The 15,189-nt window shown below is 44.9% G+C and overlaps 1 protein-coding gene across 5 annotated transcripts in view; it reads right to left on the reverse strand.

Moving 5' to 3' along the window:
* Nucleotides 1-7,135: 7,135 nt before the first annotated feature.
* HLF (HLF transcription factor, PAR bZIP family member) overlaps nucleotides 7,136-15,189 on the reverse strand; it is a 54,733-nt gene continuing 46,679 nt past the window's right edge. For all 5 annotated transcript variants that reach the window (XM_072779945.1, XM_072779939.1, XM_072779942.1 and 2 more), the window contains exon 4: nucleotides 7,136-11,539. In XM_072779945.1, coding sequence (XP_072636046.1) covers nucleotides 11,324-11,539 — 216 coding nt within the window. In that variant the 3' untranslated portion in view covers nucleotides 7,136-11,323. The remainder of the gene's footprint in view (nucleotides 11,540-15,189) is intronic.

Here is a 15,189-nt window from a genome sequence, read left to right on the forward strand (position 1 = left end):
AAGAGTCTACATTTCTAAAAAGCTCCCAAGTGATGCAAATGACGCTGGTCAATGGACCACACTTTGAGAGAACTTAAGTCACTAAATCACAAGCTGAAGTTGGAATCACCTGAGACTTTTTTTCTTAACTTAGATGCCTGGATTCTACGCTTCCCAGCAGATTCTGATACAACTGGTTTGAAGTATGACCTGAGAATTAGGATTTTTTTTTTTAAAGTCCCCCAGGTGATTCAAATGAGCAGCAAAGTTTGAGAGCCATGGTTAGATCAAATTCTCAGTGGACCTGATGGAGCTGCTTCTCTGGGGTTAGAGGTCCCTCCTGGTTCAGGCAGCTATGGATGGACATGGGGCTTATAAAGTACACACATATCAGCCACACTTGAGTCTGTATAGGGCCAATGGGCAAGGATTAGCATATCTGGCACAAAAGAAGACTTGGAGTCCAAAGAGCATGAGTACAAATTCTGGCATTCCCATTTTCTAATTGGATGCTCTCCTCCAGAAATTCTGGTTTCAAAATTCTTTAAGCATTGGGTTTTTGTTTTGTTTTGTTTTTAAAGTGAAAAGTGGAAGCTGTGATTTCTGATCCACATCCTTCCCACGGTCTTTTGAGGCTCAGTGCAGTGTTCCACCTGGGGGCACAAGAGAGAGTAAACTGGGAGAGCTTTCTGAGGAAGATAGGCTGGCCTTCCATGCAAGTCTCAGGGTGGTGCAGACATGAGTTTTTTTATAAGCTCCCTCAGATGATCCTTCTGTGCATCCCTGGCTGTGAACCATTGATCAACTGAGATCATATAATAAAACCCTCGAGCTGTCCTTGACTCTTCTACCAAATCCCATGGATTCAAGCTCCCTAAATAGCTCTTGAATCTATCCATCCATCTCATCCCTAGAGCCTTATTCAAAGACTAATGTAGAAAGTTCCCTCAACTCTTCCTAATTCCCTGCAATCCATCTTCCCAGTAGCTGCCAGTATCATCTTTCTAATACAGGAACTGCTTATGTCATTCTTTTGATCAGGATAAAGTCCAAAGGCCTTAAAGCGGTGTGCAAGGATATTCATGGCCTGGCCATACCTCATTTCCCATCACTCTCCCCCTCATACCTTACATCCAACAGTCCTATCACTCCCAGGAGGGTTCTGTTCTCTCTCATTTCTGTACTGCTACTTGGGATGTCCCTCCCCATCTTTCCTGACAAACTCCTGCTTTTCCTCCCCTTGCTCTAGCATCCTCTTCCCTGCAGAGCCCTCCCACATCCATCCTGCTCCCCAGCAGAGGTTGAGGGAGGTTTAAGGCCAGTTCTGTTTTATGAATCTTAAAAAGACAAAGAAGTCCCCAAAGAAAGTTACTCAAGACAGTTGTCATTCTATCTCTGTGAATATATATGCTTTTGGTGACAAATCAAACATCTTAATTTGAGGCCTTCAAAATGTAAGACATGGCCAAATGACCTTTCTGCTTCATAATCCCACCCACATGACATTGAACCAGCGTGATCCTCAGGCTAGCGGAGCCATGCATCTAGTGCTACGCAGAGTACATCCAAGGGATATGTGTGCACAGGCCAATTTTAAGGGGATGTCTAGATCTTTAACTTCTTTTTTTTTTTTTTAATATCTAACTTTTTTTTTAAATTTACTTATGATAGTCAGAGAGAGAGAGATAGAGGCAGAGACACAGGCAGAGGGAGAAGCAGGCTCCATGCCCCAGGAGCCCGATGTGGGATTCGATCCCGGTTCCCCAGAATCACGCCCTGGGCCAAAGGCAGGCGCCAAACCGCTGCACCACCCAGGGATCCCTAGATCTTTAACTTCTATATGTACTTTTGCTTAAACCAATCTGTCAGTGAAAGTGCTTGTGACGGAGGCCTTGTGCTGGTTCTCCCTTTCTTTCCTTCCTTAGGCAATCGGACTCCTTTCACTTTACCAAAGATAGGCATACTCTTACCCACCCTAAATCTTACTGTGGTTTAGGGCTCTAGTTCCAGGTATCAAAATATTTGGGACATTTTGGGGACAAGGGGACAATGAGGTGATTGGCTGTTGGTGAACCCTCCTGTTATTGAGGCACCAAAACTATGCACATTTATTTCCCTAGATTGGCAGTTCCACTAAAGTTTTGCTTTTTAGGGGGCACCTAAGTGGCTCAGTTGGTTAAGCAGCTGCCTTTGGCTCAGGTTATGATTCTGAGTCCCAGGATCAAGCCCCACATTGGGCTTCCTGCTCAGCAGGGAGTCTGCTTCTCTCTCTGACTCTCCCCCTTCTCACATGCTTTCTCTCTCTCCAATAAATAAATAATTTTTAAAAAATTTTGCTTTTTAAGATCAATAATTATCAAAACTGTTAATATATGATATGGTTTTATCAATTACATAATAGAAATAAAGGTAACCGTCAATCATATGTAAAGAAAAAAATTTTAAACTTTTTGAGCTTTCTGTTCTGGGAAAATAAAAATAATAATTTCAGTTTATAGACATGATCTTCTGGCTTAAAAACATGGAGGCTCAATACAAGACTTTCAAACACAAAAACGTATTACCTGAGAAACAAATTGAACAAATACAACAGAAATAATGATTTTGAGGGAAGAAGAAGTAAAGCACAGATTCCAACCGCATTTTTTCAAATGGGTGTTGGTAGGTATTAGATCGGTAGGGGTCACTGGCTCCGTTAAAAAGAGCAACACGTTGGCTTACCTTAAATTGCCAAAATTTAGAGCAGTTACTGTGTCCTTTGCAACTATTTAAACCTGTGATAGCATATTTTGGATGCTAGCTCTATAATATGAAATGCAGGTTCATGTTTTAAAAATAATTTTAGGGAGTACGTGAGGGGAAAAAATGGGGAGATCATGCTCAAAGAGATGTTAGGCCTCATTTCTAAGTGAGTATCTACAATCTGGGGTGAGGAATAGAGGAAGGCCTATGTGGCCAGGAGGAGTCTAGATGGGGGAGGGTATGAGGACTAGGAAGGCTGCACCCAGTATAGAGACTGGCCCTCCTGAGAGCAGCTGGACAGCTCTGGACAGTGTTCAAATGCAGGACACAGGGAGGCAACATGTAGGCAGTAATGTTCTGATGGTCCAACCAGGGTGGGAGGTCTGTCCAGGAGGTAGGCCAACCTCAAAGTCATGTATGTGAGAGGGGATGAGCCTGGATTCCAACCAGGAACTGTCCTCCACTCACTAGCCTGGGGAGTGGCAAAGATGTCAAGATAAGGTCACTGGACTTCAGAAGCCCCTCATATCAGGGCAAGTGGGACATTGCAATAGCCAACTCCAGTCTCTCAAAGGTTTCATTCAGAGAAGTTTTTTTCCTCTTTCATGTGATAGTTCAGTGACTCAGAGACCTAGGTCCCTTCCTTGTCTTTATTTCTCAGGACACCTGCTGGAGCCAGAAGGAAGGGAAGAGAAAGGGACCACATGGTAATGTTTTGGGCCAATCGTGAAGTGATAGCCATGCTCACATCTGCTCATATTCTAGTGGCTGGAATTCAGCGGCATGGCCACACTACATGCAAGGGAGGCTGGAAAAAGTGGTCTGGCTGAATGTCTGGAAGGAAAAGGAATGGATTTGGTAAGCCGTTGACATATTGCTTACCCTCATCAGGGATAGTCAATACTTGGGCCTGTGTCTGTGGCTGATTAGTAGGAGTTGACATATCTATAGTATATAATATATATATGCATATCTAACATCTAATATATATAATTTATATTTATATATATGTACAGTTGACCCTTAAACAACATGGGGGTTTGGGATACTGACCCTCTACACAGTTGAAAATCTGCATATGACTTTTGACTCTTGAAAATCTAAACTACTAATAGCCACTTTTGACTGGAAGCTTTACTGATTACATAAATAGTCATTTAACACATATTTCGTATGTTAGATGTATTATGTACTGTGTTCTTTTTTTTAAAATATTTTATTCATTTATTCAATGAGAGACAGAGAGAGAGGCAGAGACATAGGCAGAGGGAGAAGCAGGCTCGCTGCAGGGAGCCCAAAGCGGGACCCAATCCCGGATCCCGGGATCATGCCCTGAGCCAAAGGCAGATGCTCAACTGCTGAGCCACCCAGGTGTCCCTATGTACTGTGTTCTTATGATAAAGTAAGCTAGAGAAAAAATATTAAGAAAGTCATAACGAAGAGAAAATACATTTACAGTACTGTACTGTATTTATTGAAAAAATCTGCATATACATGGACCCACACAAATCAAACTGTGCTGTTTGAGGGCCAACTGTATGTGCATGCAACTGTATGTATAAAGATAGATATGGGTATAGGTATAGATACAGTATAGGTATAAGTATTTGCAAGGAGACCGAGGCAGGCCTGATAACAGAAGCTACCAGGAGAGCTCCTGGGAATCACCAGGACTTCTCATCCCTGTGTGAGCAGGGGACATTCTCAAGCTACAAGTGTCACCATTTTAGCACCATTCAGTACACTGATTCAAAAAAGGTTCTCCCAAATCCCAATCCAAGGCAGCATAATTGGCTTCAAATTAGTGATGCTTCATGAATTTTATGATTATAAAATCCATCTCAGAAACACAATTTGTTTCATGAAGCGGCCACACTCCCTCCCCAGTTCACTCATCCATGTAGAACCCGGATGTCTTGAAAACACAGCGGTGACTCTTGAATCAAGTATTTGCAGAATGAAAATGCATCCACTAAAATATATAATATATGGTCTGACTCTGTCGTAGCACATCGCCAGCGGTTTTTACTAACAATTACTATTATTATTACAAAAAGGAAATACTGAATCCCTATCACACTCTGAGCATCTATTTAAGTGTTTTAGATGCACGTTCTCACTTAGTTCGAGTAAGACCCCTACAAGGAGACTACTGTGATGCCCATTTTACAGTTAAAACTCAGGGCGATTTGGTGAACTGTCCATGTTGGATGGATGGTGAGTGAGGGATCTGGGACTCACGTCCAGGCTCACCTGCCCCCTGCTCACCCTCCTAACCACGGCAACTGCCGTCTACCTTTGCTGAGCACGGACTTGAAAGCGTGCACTGGAGTGGTGTAGAACACAAACTCTCAAATCAGCCTTTCAGCCTGGGCTTAAATTCTCCTACTTCCTCTCTTGAGCCCATCCTTCATCTGCAAAACAGGGATAAGAATATTACCTATTTTGTAGCATAAGGATTAAATGAGATGTGGCAGGTTGAGGGTTTAGGATTCAGTGACTGTTAGCTTTTCCAATTGTTTCCTGGCACTGAGCCAGGGTTTGCAGGATGAAAAGAAGTCAGAGAGAGGGGCCTTTGGTCCCAAGTCCTCACTGACTCAAAGCCCAGACAGGCAGAGGAATCTCACCACCATCTTCACTCGGGCCTTTCTTCTCTAAAAGGTCCTTTTGATTTATTAGCAAGAAGCTATCTCCTGACTACAAAGGCAAGATTTCAATAATTCTCACCCAGTCCCTGGCTAAAGATGCCCAAAGAGACTTCTAAGCCAGTGATTTTCAAAGAGGGAACTTAATTCATATACTTTGAAGAGGGGGGCTTGATGGTTGGGCAGTTGGTTATATTTTAAGTTTGAATGGAAAGCCATCCCCCATGGGCAGCAGGCAAGGGACCCTGGGGACGGAGCGCTTGTGAATGACTGGGCTTCCATACAGCTTGGCTTCCTACCAGTTCCTGCCATCTTGGAGGCCAGAGCCTCTCCAGGCATGGGGGAGGCAGTCACCTCCTCTAAGAGATTTGAAGAGGCCATATATAAAATCAGTCACCCAAAGAGAATCTTAAGGTATCTGTGTCTACTCCCACTCTCCTCAGAGAGGAGAAAGGTGTTTGGCGATGAAAGTAGAGCTGAACCCTAACAGCGCGATCTAAATGGGAAGACGCCACGGAGTGGATGCCTACTGACCTGTGTCCAAGCTATGATCTATTAGGGATGTCAGAATACGAAACCACATCTATGTGGCATCCCTCATTCCTCCAGCCACCTGCTCCTTCTTCTGAGCAGGAGAATTGTTTCCTGTCCACTTTGAAGGAACAAATGGTCTGAGATAGTGAATTGGAAAAATTGCTCCTAGCCCACATTCCCCTTTCCTGGGCCCCCATGACAGGTATTTGTTGCGGGCTTATGATTTTTTATGAAGTCATTCTCCCCACAACCCTCAGAGGTAGAAATTACAACTTCATCTCACAGAAGAGGAGGTCTAGGTTAAAAAATGCTTAGTGCTGCTCAAGGTCATACACCTGCTAAGTGACAGATTTGAGTCACCGAGATCCTCACCCCAGAGTTCCCTTCTCTCATGCCCAAGATGCTGAGTTCCTTGGCCTGGGCTACAGCCCATGCAGTGCCAGTGTTTGGAGCTCCCCAGGTGAGACTAATGGGCTGCCAGGCCTGAGCACCACTGCACTGTGTCTGCCCTTCTATAAATCCGTAAACGTGGTTTTTATTCCATCTTGCATTACAGATTCCTTGGGGGGGCGGGTGGAAGGGGGAAGCTGTGGATCTCCCCTACAGAAAAATAAATATGTTTATATATGAAAAGTTGCATACAATTTCAGGTAATTATGGTAATTTTGAAGCTTCTGCATGGCTCCCCTGAGTCATGAACTCAAATTAAGGTCAAGTCTGTAAATCTTCGCTTCCAATTACTTGGCCACACATGGGAGTTAGCTGGAAGCCTTTAAACAATTCATTTTCTTTCTAGTGACTCAGAGTTACTGGATCTGTAGTCCTGGAATATGTTCCCGGTTTATTCTTATACATCCAACCAGTCTTTGGACTGGTTTTTGGGAACCAGTGCTCTAAATGATGCCCATCCAATGGGCCAGGATTCATTTCTGTCACCTCTACCTACATAATGTCAGACAAGTTGCTTAACCTCCCACACCTTCTCTTTTCCCTTCTGTGAAATGGGAATAATGATAGACCCCACCTCATAGAATTGATATGGGATTAAATAAAATATTCCATGTCAGTGTTTAGCAAAGAGTCTGGCACGTAAGTACTCAATAGATAGTAATGTATCACTGATTACATAGTAATATTATTTATCATCGAAGTAATTAATCTCTAAATGGTCTCTTGGTGATAGGATTGGGAACAGAACCTAATTTCTAATAGACTGTCAATAAAAATACATGAAAGAAAGGAAAAAATTCAAAGTTTATTAAGCATTAAGAATAACAGACAGATAAAGGTTTGGACTTAACAGCATAAACACCACCAATATCTTGGTGTACAATTAAACTGACCTCACATTAGTTTGTACCTGTTTAACAGATGCAACCTTTGTGGTGTTGCCAAAAGGATAATGGTTATGGTTATTGTTACGTTTGGTAAGGTGCTCCAGAATTAAAGATGTTACGATTAGACTTAAATATTCACACACACACACACACACACACACACACACACGCATGCACTCCTCTACCCACACCTGGCCCTCTGCAAAATGTACTGACTTCAGTTGGCAAGTCCAATTCAACCAAGATCTAAGATAAGGCTTTGCTCATTTTTAGAATGACATTATTAATTATAGAGAAAGCTAAGAGGAGACCATGGCCTCTCCAGTGAGGCCCAGGAACCCTCAGCAGGAAGCTGGCGCCCTGAGAACAGAAGAAATCTACCACATGGTTTCCTATCACCTGCAGCTTGCTGGCCCCAGGTTAAATCCCAGCCTCTGCATGCCACACCCGCAAAGAGGCCAAGCCAGCCTGCCTTGGGATTGCTCTGGTTAATTCTGCGAAAGTGTGAGTTTTCCTAAAAGGAACATTGGGGGAAACTAGAGAAACTACAAAAAACAAAAACAAAAACAAAAAACAAAAAACAAAAAAACAAAACAAAAAACAAAAAAACCCAAACCAAGCATAACTGCATGTTACAAAATGCCTGTTGTTTTACTCGGGGTGGGTGAAAGAGAGAGGCTCCACCTAAAATTCTTTTTGACTCTTCCAAAATCAGAGGACCTTCCATATGCACATTTAGAATTATTGTGTGTTCCCTCACAAAACCAGTGAGTCGGAAGGAAACTGTAGGTTATCTAGTAATAGAATCCTACCCACCCAATGCCAAATCCCATCCGTGCTGTCCTCAACCAGTTGTTCTGCTTTGAGAGATGGCTTCACACAGGCCTGTCACATTGGAAGACGAAAGGCCCATCACAGTCTTGCCCATTGGGTGTTTTGAATGGTCAGAAGGTGGGCACTTTCTCAAAAGGAGGATATGATCATTTACAGCCCTCCCACCCCTCCCTACAGCCTCCAGTGGCATGGGCAGCAGGACAGGCTGATCAGCTGTTGCCTTCCTCTGCAAGTCTCGTCCACAGAAATGATAGCATGACCTTGTCAGGAAGTCCCAGGCCGCTCATTCCAAATTGTGTCTAAATGATGTTGGCGTGACATGATTTGGATTCATTTTTAATGGCCAAGTAATTAATCTCCCAAAGATGCTTATGATGAAAAGGTGAAAAATGACAACAGGACTTTTAATAGCTGCAGTCTGCAGGACTCATTTGACCCTGGTTGATCCAAGTCATTCCAGATTGGGCCATGACTTCCCACGCCATTTAGCAGAATTGCCTTATTTACTAGTTAATTGCCCTAGACAGAAAGCAGTGAGTCCAGGAATGAGTGTTCATGTGTGTGTGGTGACAATGACCTACATAGAAGGCACGCATACAGACTCCAAAGTTTTTACATTTTAAGACGAGGTAGGTTTTCTGAAACCTCTCCTGGCACACCAAAGAATACGTTTTATTATAATCTTTTTATTTCTTCTGCAGAGAACATTTGTGATCCTCATTTGATACAAACAGCCTAATTCCAAGAAAGACCAGGGCTCAAATACGGTTTTTCAGCTACCATCTCATACTGTAGTTAACTTGGATGGTCCATGGTGCCTCACTTCTCCACTTAAAAGATACTGCTTGTCATTGTTTTAGTAACTACTGCCACTTAATAATTCTGCTGCCATTGGTCTCTTTACCTATAAAAAAGCCAACTTTGCATGTCCACCCGTGTCTCTTACTTAATATCACTTATTCAGTTCTGCTTCGGAACTTGGCCACAGGTTTTATTTATTTTACTGGTCGTATACCTGAACCATGCATTTTGATTCCAATGCTCTCCCATTTCCCACCATAATCTGTAGCTCGGAACAAAAGGGATTTCTAAGTAGGAATATCCTACTGGTCAGGGTTACCAAGACTATGACCCTATAACAGAAGCTTTGCCGGTGGACTGACCAGGAAACCACCAGGTCATTAAATAATTAGATACTCTGGAGGCAGGAGAGTAGAAAATCCCACTGATGAAAGGGTGTTTTAATCTAGCACAAAATGTTTCTTTGCAATAACAGCAGAATCTCTTGACATTACACAACTTTGTGAAACAAAAGAACAATCATCTTTAAAGTCAAAACATCTATCAAATTATAAACCATACACATAACACCAATATCAACCTTATATTGCATTAGACGCACGTGCCCACAGAGGAGAACAGAATTGTCTGGGGTGCTTGCAGTGATTATTTCATTCCAGGAACTCATAACTTTGAAGTGAACATTTTCGTGGCAGATGCTTTTCCTAAAAAAACACTGTATCATCCAATAAATATTTGACTAACATCCACTTTGTGCTTTTGGGTGACGTTAACTGACTTCTCTCCGAGACCTAATAGGAAACAAGAAAGCTCCTTATATATTTTAGAGCAGGATTCGTCACACCAAGCTTCGATGCTGTCATAAAATTTTAATTTAAAGCAAAAAAACATGCTGATGTATCAGTGATAGGCTTAAAATATTAAAGACTTCAAAAACCCCCAAGCGCTTCTTCTCTGTACAACATTGATGAATATATATCTTTGCTATATAATTTTAAAACATGGAATAGTTTTCCTTTTCTCTTTGCTATATATAATATATGTCTTCCAAAATACATTGTCAGTATTTATATCTGAAAAATACTGTACAAAAAAGAACTTCCTATAATTACTCTGTATAAACATTAAACAATTTAATAATCTCTCCTTTTGGTCTATAGTAAACATTTAAATTGATTGGATTAACCACAGTTTGTGACAACACCATCCTCTTCTGAGATACACCAGTGTCTTTTACATTCATTTTTCAGAAGTCCACTTTATAAGAGCACATACGTTCAAAAAGCAAACAGAAAATTAGAAACATAAGCTCCAGAACCATTAATTTATGAAGCATTCAAAAATGACACCACTAGGGAAAAGGGTCTTACAAAACATCAACTTATTAACTTAATTAACTGATTTTTAAAAACAGCAAGGTATAATTCACAAAAATATATATATTACCAAAAAAATGGGGAAAACTGAATCTTAAGTAATTGTTTTGAATATCAAGAGGGTATGGCAAAAGGTATCTAGAAAAGTGGGAGGGTGAGGGACGGGAGAAAACAAAACCAGACATATCAATGTCAAAAGCTGTTCCAAGATGCAATTTATTTTGGCTCCTACACTGATAAATTAACCCCTCGTTCTGACACCTGGCATTTCCCTCTGCTTCCCTGTCCTGGGGATGTTCTGGGCATGCTCAAATGCATTACTGTAATTTTTGTGTTTTAAAAGACAGTGAAATTCTTAGGTAGGGAACATATCCTATGTCCACTAGTAATACTCAGGCAGCATGCTCTAGCGTACGATAGGATTATTGCTTTAGGTACAGACGGTGCAAAAACACACTCTGTGTTCTAGAAGAGTACTCTTACTTATCTGGGGTTGGTAGAATTAAAAGGAAACTTAGTAGATAGCAGTAAGTAAATATGGGAATCTAATAAATCTAAACAGCACTTTAAATTTGAAGACAGTTATCACCAAAACGGAAAATAGGAGGAAAGCAACCTATAACCGAGAGAGAGAGAGAGAGAGAGAGAGAGAGAGAGAGAGAGAGGGAGGGAGGGAGAGAGGGAGAGAGAGAGGAGAGCGAGAGCTGCAGTGTAGTGCTAAGTGATTTCTGTGCACCTTATCAGCATGGTCACTTACGGATTAAACAGAAACGAGAGCTCGTAGTCTGGACAGGTGAGAGCCCACCGGGGCCCCTGGGCGCGGGGGGGCACGGGAGGGGGCGGCGGGGGCCCCGCGGGCTGGGGTGCGGGCCTCCGCAGTCCGGTAGAAACACGGCACCTTTCCTTTCGGAACTGAAAGACGACGACGAGAGGGCTGCCTGGGGCGGCAGGTGCAGGGGCAGGTGCGCCCAGAGCGCCGGCCGGTCGAGGCCTCCGGTAAAGTGCTGATGGCAGAGAGGTGGGTCCGGGCCGCGTGCTGGCGGGCGGGACACTCGGTCCCACAGGACCCGCCGCCCTACAGGGGCCCGTGCCTGGCCTCGTACTTGGCAAGGATGTTCTTGCATTTGCCCAGCTCCTTCCGCAAGTCAGCCACCTCCTGGCGCAGGGCCGAGTTCTCCTTCTCCAGGAAGGACGCCCGGATTGCGATCTGGTTCTCCTTCAGCCGCCGGGCGTCGCGGGAGCGCTTGGCTGCCATGTTGTTCTTCCTGCGCCGGGCCCAGTACTTGTCGTCCTGCTCGTGGGTCACGGGGAGGGAGAGACAAGGCGTTAGGCTTCAGGTGTCCTCCCCGGCCCGCTGCGCCCCTGGCACCTGCCTCCCGCGCAAGGGCGCACCTGCCGGGCCGGGTCCCAGCGCCCGCCCTTCTCTCTGCCCGGCAGGTAGGTGCCCGACCGGGCCCAGCCAGAGGCCCACGAAGGCGGGGGGCCCACCTCACACCCCGAACTACACCAGGCCCCTCTGCGCTCTTGGGGAACAGTGTAAGAGCGCTTCCCTCCCACGGGGCTGGCTGGTCAAAGTCCTTCCCACCCTGCCGCAAGGCCACCCGGCGCCCTGGATGGACCAGCTCCACTGCTGCGGCCTCAGCGTCCGCCCGTCCGCATGCACCTGCACACAGACACGGGCGCGGCATGCTTACGGCGGCATTGTCTCTAGGGGGGAAACTAATCAGTAGGAGATTTAATGACTATATGATGATGGGAGTCCTACAAAAGGATACTCTGCAGCTGTTACAAATAATGATCCAGCTGAACCAAAGAGATGTTCATGACATACCACTCTGTGGGTGGAAACAACGGCAATTTGCTGATTAATATGTATGGCCTCGTCCCACTTTGGTTAAAAAAAAAATCATAATATTGTATATTCATAGAAAGAGGCCCAGAAGGATTTGTGCCAAGCTATTAAAAGTGGTGCCTCTACAAGGGGGATTGGAGGAGGGACGCCAAGGAGAGAGGTAGGATCTTTCACCTTTTCTATCTTTCTGATCTAGTGCCTTGGTCATTAAAAACAGAAATTAAAGAACAAACAAAAAACTTCCACCCGCCTCTGATCAATATGCTCATGTTGATGGCTAGCATTTAAAGAATTTAATTTCCTATTTAACTCTTAGGCCTTTATTCACCTGGGTACTACTTAAACACGGTTGGTGTGAAAGCATCGTGTGCAGTCCCCCCCCCCATCATTGCTCTCCTTGCCAAAAAAAGGGGGAAACTTTCCGAGGAAGACGAAGAAATATAAATCTTCTTTTAGGCCTAACCAATTCATCTGTGGTGCCACCTGGTGTGTTCTGCAATTCTCTCTTTTCAGCAACAGCAAATCCCTCCATCCTAGCAAGGCTAATCCTTGCAGTTACCGGTCACCTAGAGTAAGTGAGTTGAAGACAGTTCTCACCCTCCCCCCGGGATTGTGAGGGGCAGCTGGCATTGGAGGAGGTCACATGAGTGGGGACCAAGGCTGCAAGGACGTCTCAAGATCAGTGGTGCATCCCATGCCTGCCCATTACCCTTGGCAAACATGTGCCCTGCAGAGAGACAGGAAGTGTGAGAGAGAACGCAGGTGCATGCACCTTCTGCCGGCCAGCAATGATCTGATACCGGTACCTTATTTATAAAGCACTCCTGGCTTTCTTCATGTTTCATAATAATATGTAACTAAGTGAAAAAGATGATCTTCACAATAGCTGGTACTAGCATCCTTCTTCCAGAGAAGAGGGCTGTCCTTTGAAGAACAGCTGGCTAAACCAGCTCGGGGCTAGTATGGGGTGGCCATTGGTGGGATTTGTTGTTGTGCTTGAGGAAGGGGACAGAGGACTGAAGGAAGGGGAGAGAGGCCAGGCTAGCTGAATGGGGTGATCTAGGAGGAGCAAAAAGAGTCAAATGACTCCCCAGAGCTAGGAGGACCTACGGGCATATTAACAACAGTGAAGGTTCCAGTTTGGACGGCAGCTGTTGGGTTACTTCAATGTGAGCCCCAATCTTAACCCCTCATAGTCTCGGTAAATCTACCACAGTCAGCGTTCCTTGGTTGTGTGGTTTCCAAGATCATTCAAAGGAGGAGGAGCTGACTTAGAATGTATCTGAACCTGACCCAGGGGAACAGGAAGGAGCCTGGGAGGTAAAGGGGTGCATGAGAACAAGACCCTGGGAAATGGCAGAAGCTGGGGGCGGGGTGGAGGGAAGGGAAGGGGTGTACTGCTGTAGGCCACGGACTTAGAGGTGTGTGACTGGGTGTTAAGGACCAGGGAGTCAGCAGCTTTTCTCAGGGTAACAACCAACTTTTCTGTCTCTTAGAGTTCTTTTTGCTTCTGTTTTCATTTCACAGCCTCACCTGTCCACACAAGCAGGTGAGCTGGAAAGGTGTAAAATGGAGACCATCTCGGGTGGGAGGGGAGCTAGGAGGAGGAGTGGAGCAGAGGACGCAGAAGGCCACAATCAATGATGGAAGAGGGGGCTGCCCTGGACCAGAAAACCAGCTTGCTTCCCTTTGTTACCACGGAATGGTTGGAGGAGGGGGAAGCAGGACATTGAGTGGGGCCGACAAATTTGGCACTGTCCTCTTCTCCGTTGTTCCCAGGAGCAGGTGCCATCTGGCTACCAGGTTACCCCACCCAGCAGGGGCCCCCCAGTCCTGCCCCATCATCTTCCTGAAGGTCTCATGTTTGACATTGCCTCCCCTTGCCAAACCCCTCACGACAAGTCAACGATCCCTTTTTCTTGCCAGACTAGAAGTTCCTTGAGAGTAGGAACAATGTTAGTTCTGGCTCACTTCTGGATATCCCCAGGGCTTGGAATACACAAGCATTTGAAAAATATCTGTCAAGTGAGTGAATGAGCAGTAAAAAGTGTTAAGACATCAGGGTGATTAAACTGATTCTCAGCTAGGAATCCCAGGACCCACACTGCTCATTCCTCCCAGGAGACGCATGCTAACCCAAACGAATGGTTCCAGGGAGGTGTAGGCACCTGAGGGGAAGACTCCTCTCTGCCAAAAGGAGAAACACGTTACAGCTCTGCTTCTTGTTTCCATATGAGATCATGGTCTGTGGCCTGAGCCTTTACCCACAACCAAAGGAATCCAAGGACACTTGGCAGGAGAATGTTCCTGCCCGCTACCCACCTGCTATGGGAGAAGGTCAGGCCTGGCCATGACAGCAGTACCGTGCATATTCCAGCATAGACTGTTTTCCATGGCCTCTTTGTTGCCAGGGTTACCTGGGTTATTCAGTAAGTCTGCTCTTTTGCTTTGAACTTGTAAATGTGGAGACCCCGGGAAGGTCTGGCTGCAAATTAGAGCTACTGCTCAGGATCATCCTTCTAAACTCCTCTCTGTTCAAAAAGAGATCCATGCTGCCATGGTTTAGCTGAAGAGATGAGCTCTAAGATACACACAGGACCAGACGGCTCAGGTGAGGAAAAGCATTCAGCTGAAAGAAGATACCCTACTGCCCAGGACCTAGTCCCAGTGGTTCTTTCTTACCCTTACTCTGACCATCAGTTCCCTAACTAACTGGCTTAGTTTTCGTGGTGCGTTTACTATGAACTTCACTCTTTGGATTATTAGGGTGACAGCTACTAGTCTGTCACCCAAGGGCCCCTCTTGTGGCCTGTGTCCCAGCCAACATCCCGCAGTGACATTTCTGGACACTAGAAGACTCAGGGACAAGGCCTTCCACTAACTAGCAGTGTTCACCCTATTTCACCCTACTCCTTGTTCCATTTCCTCAACTGCAAAATGGTAATTTTGGTGTAAGGAGCCTCTGAGGTCCCATTCAGTCCTGACATTTGATGAGTCCTCCCCACTCAAAATAATATTGGGTATGTAGATGACAGCAGTGATTTCAATCTGATTTCCTTTTCCTCCAGTGCTCTTTCTAGATGGCAAAA

This window comes from Canis lupus, chromosome 16, assembly GCF_048164855.1.
Source record: "Canis lupus baileyi chromosome 16, mCanLup2.hap1, whole genome shotgun sequence".
Classification (NCBI taxonomy): domain Eukaryota; kingdom Metazoa; phylum Chordata; class Mammalia; order Carnivora; family Canidae; genus Canis; species Canis lupus.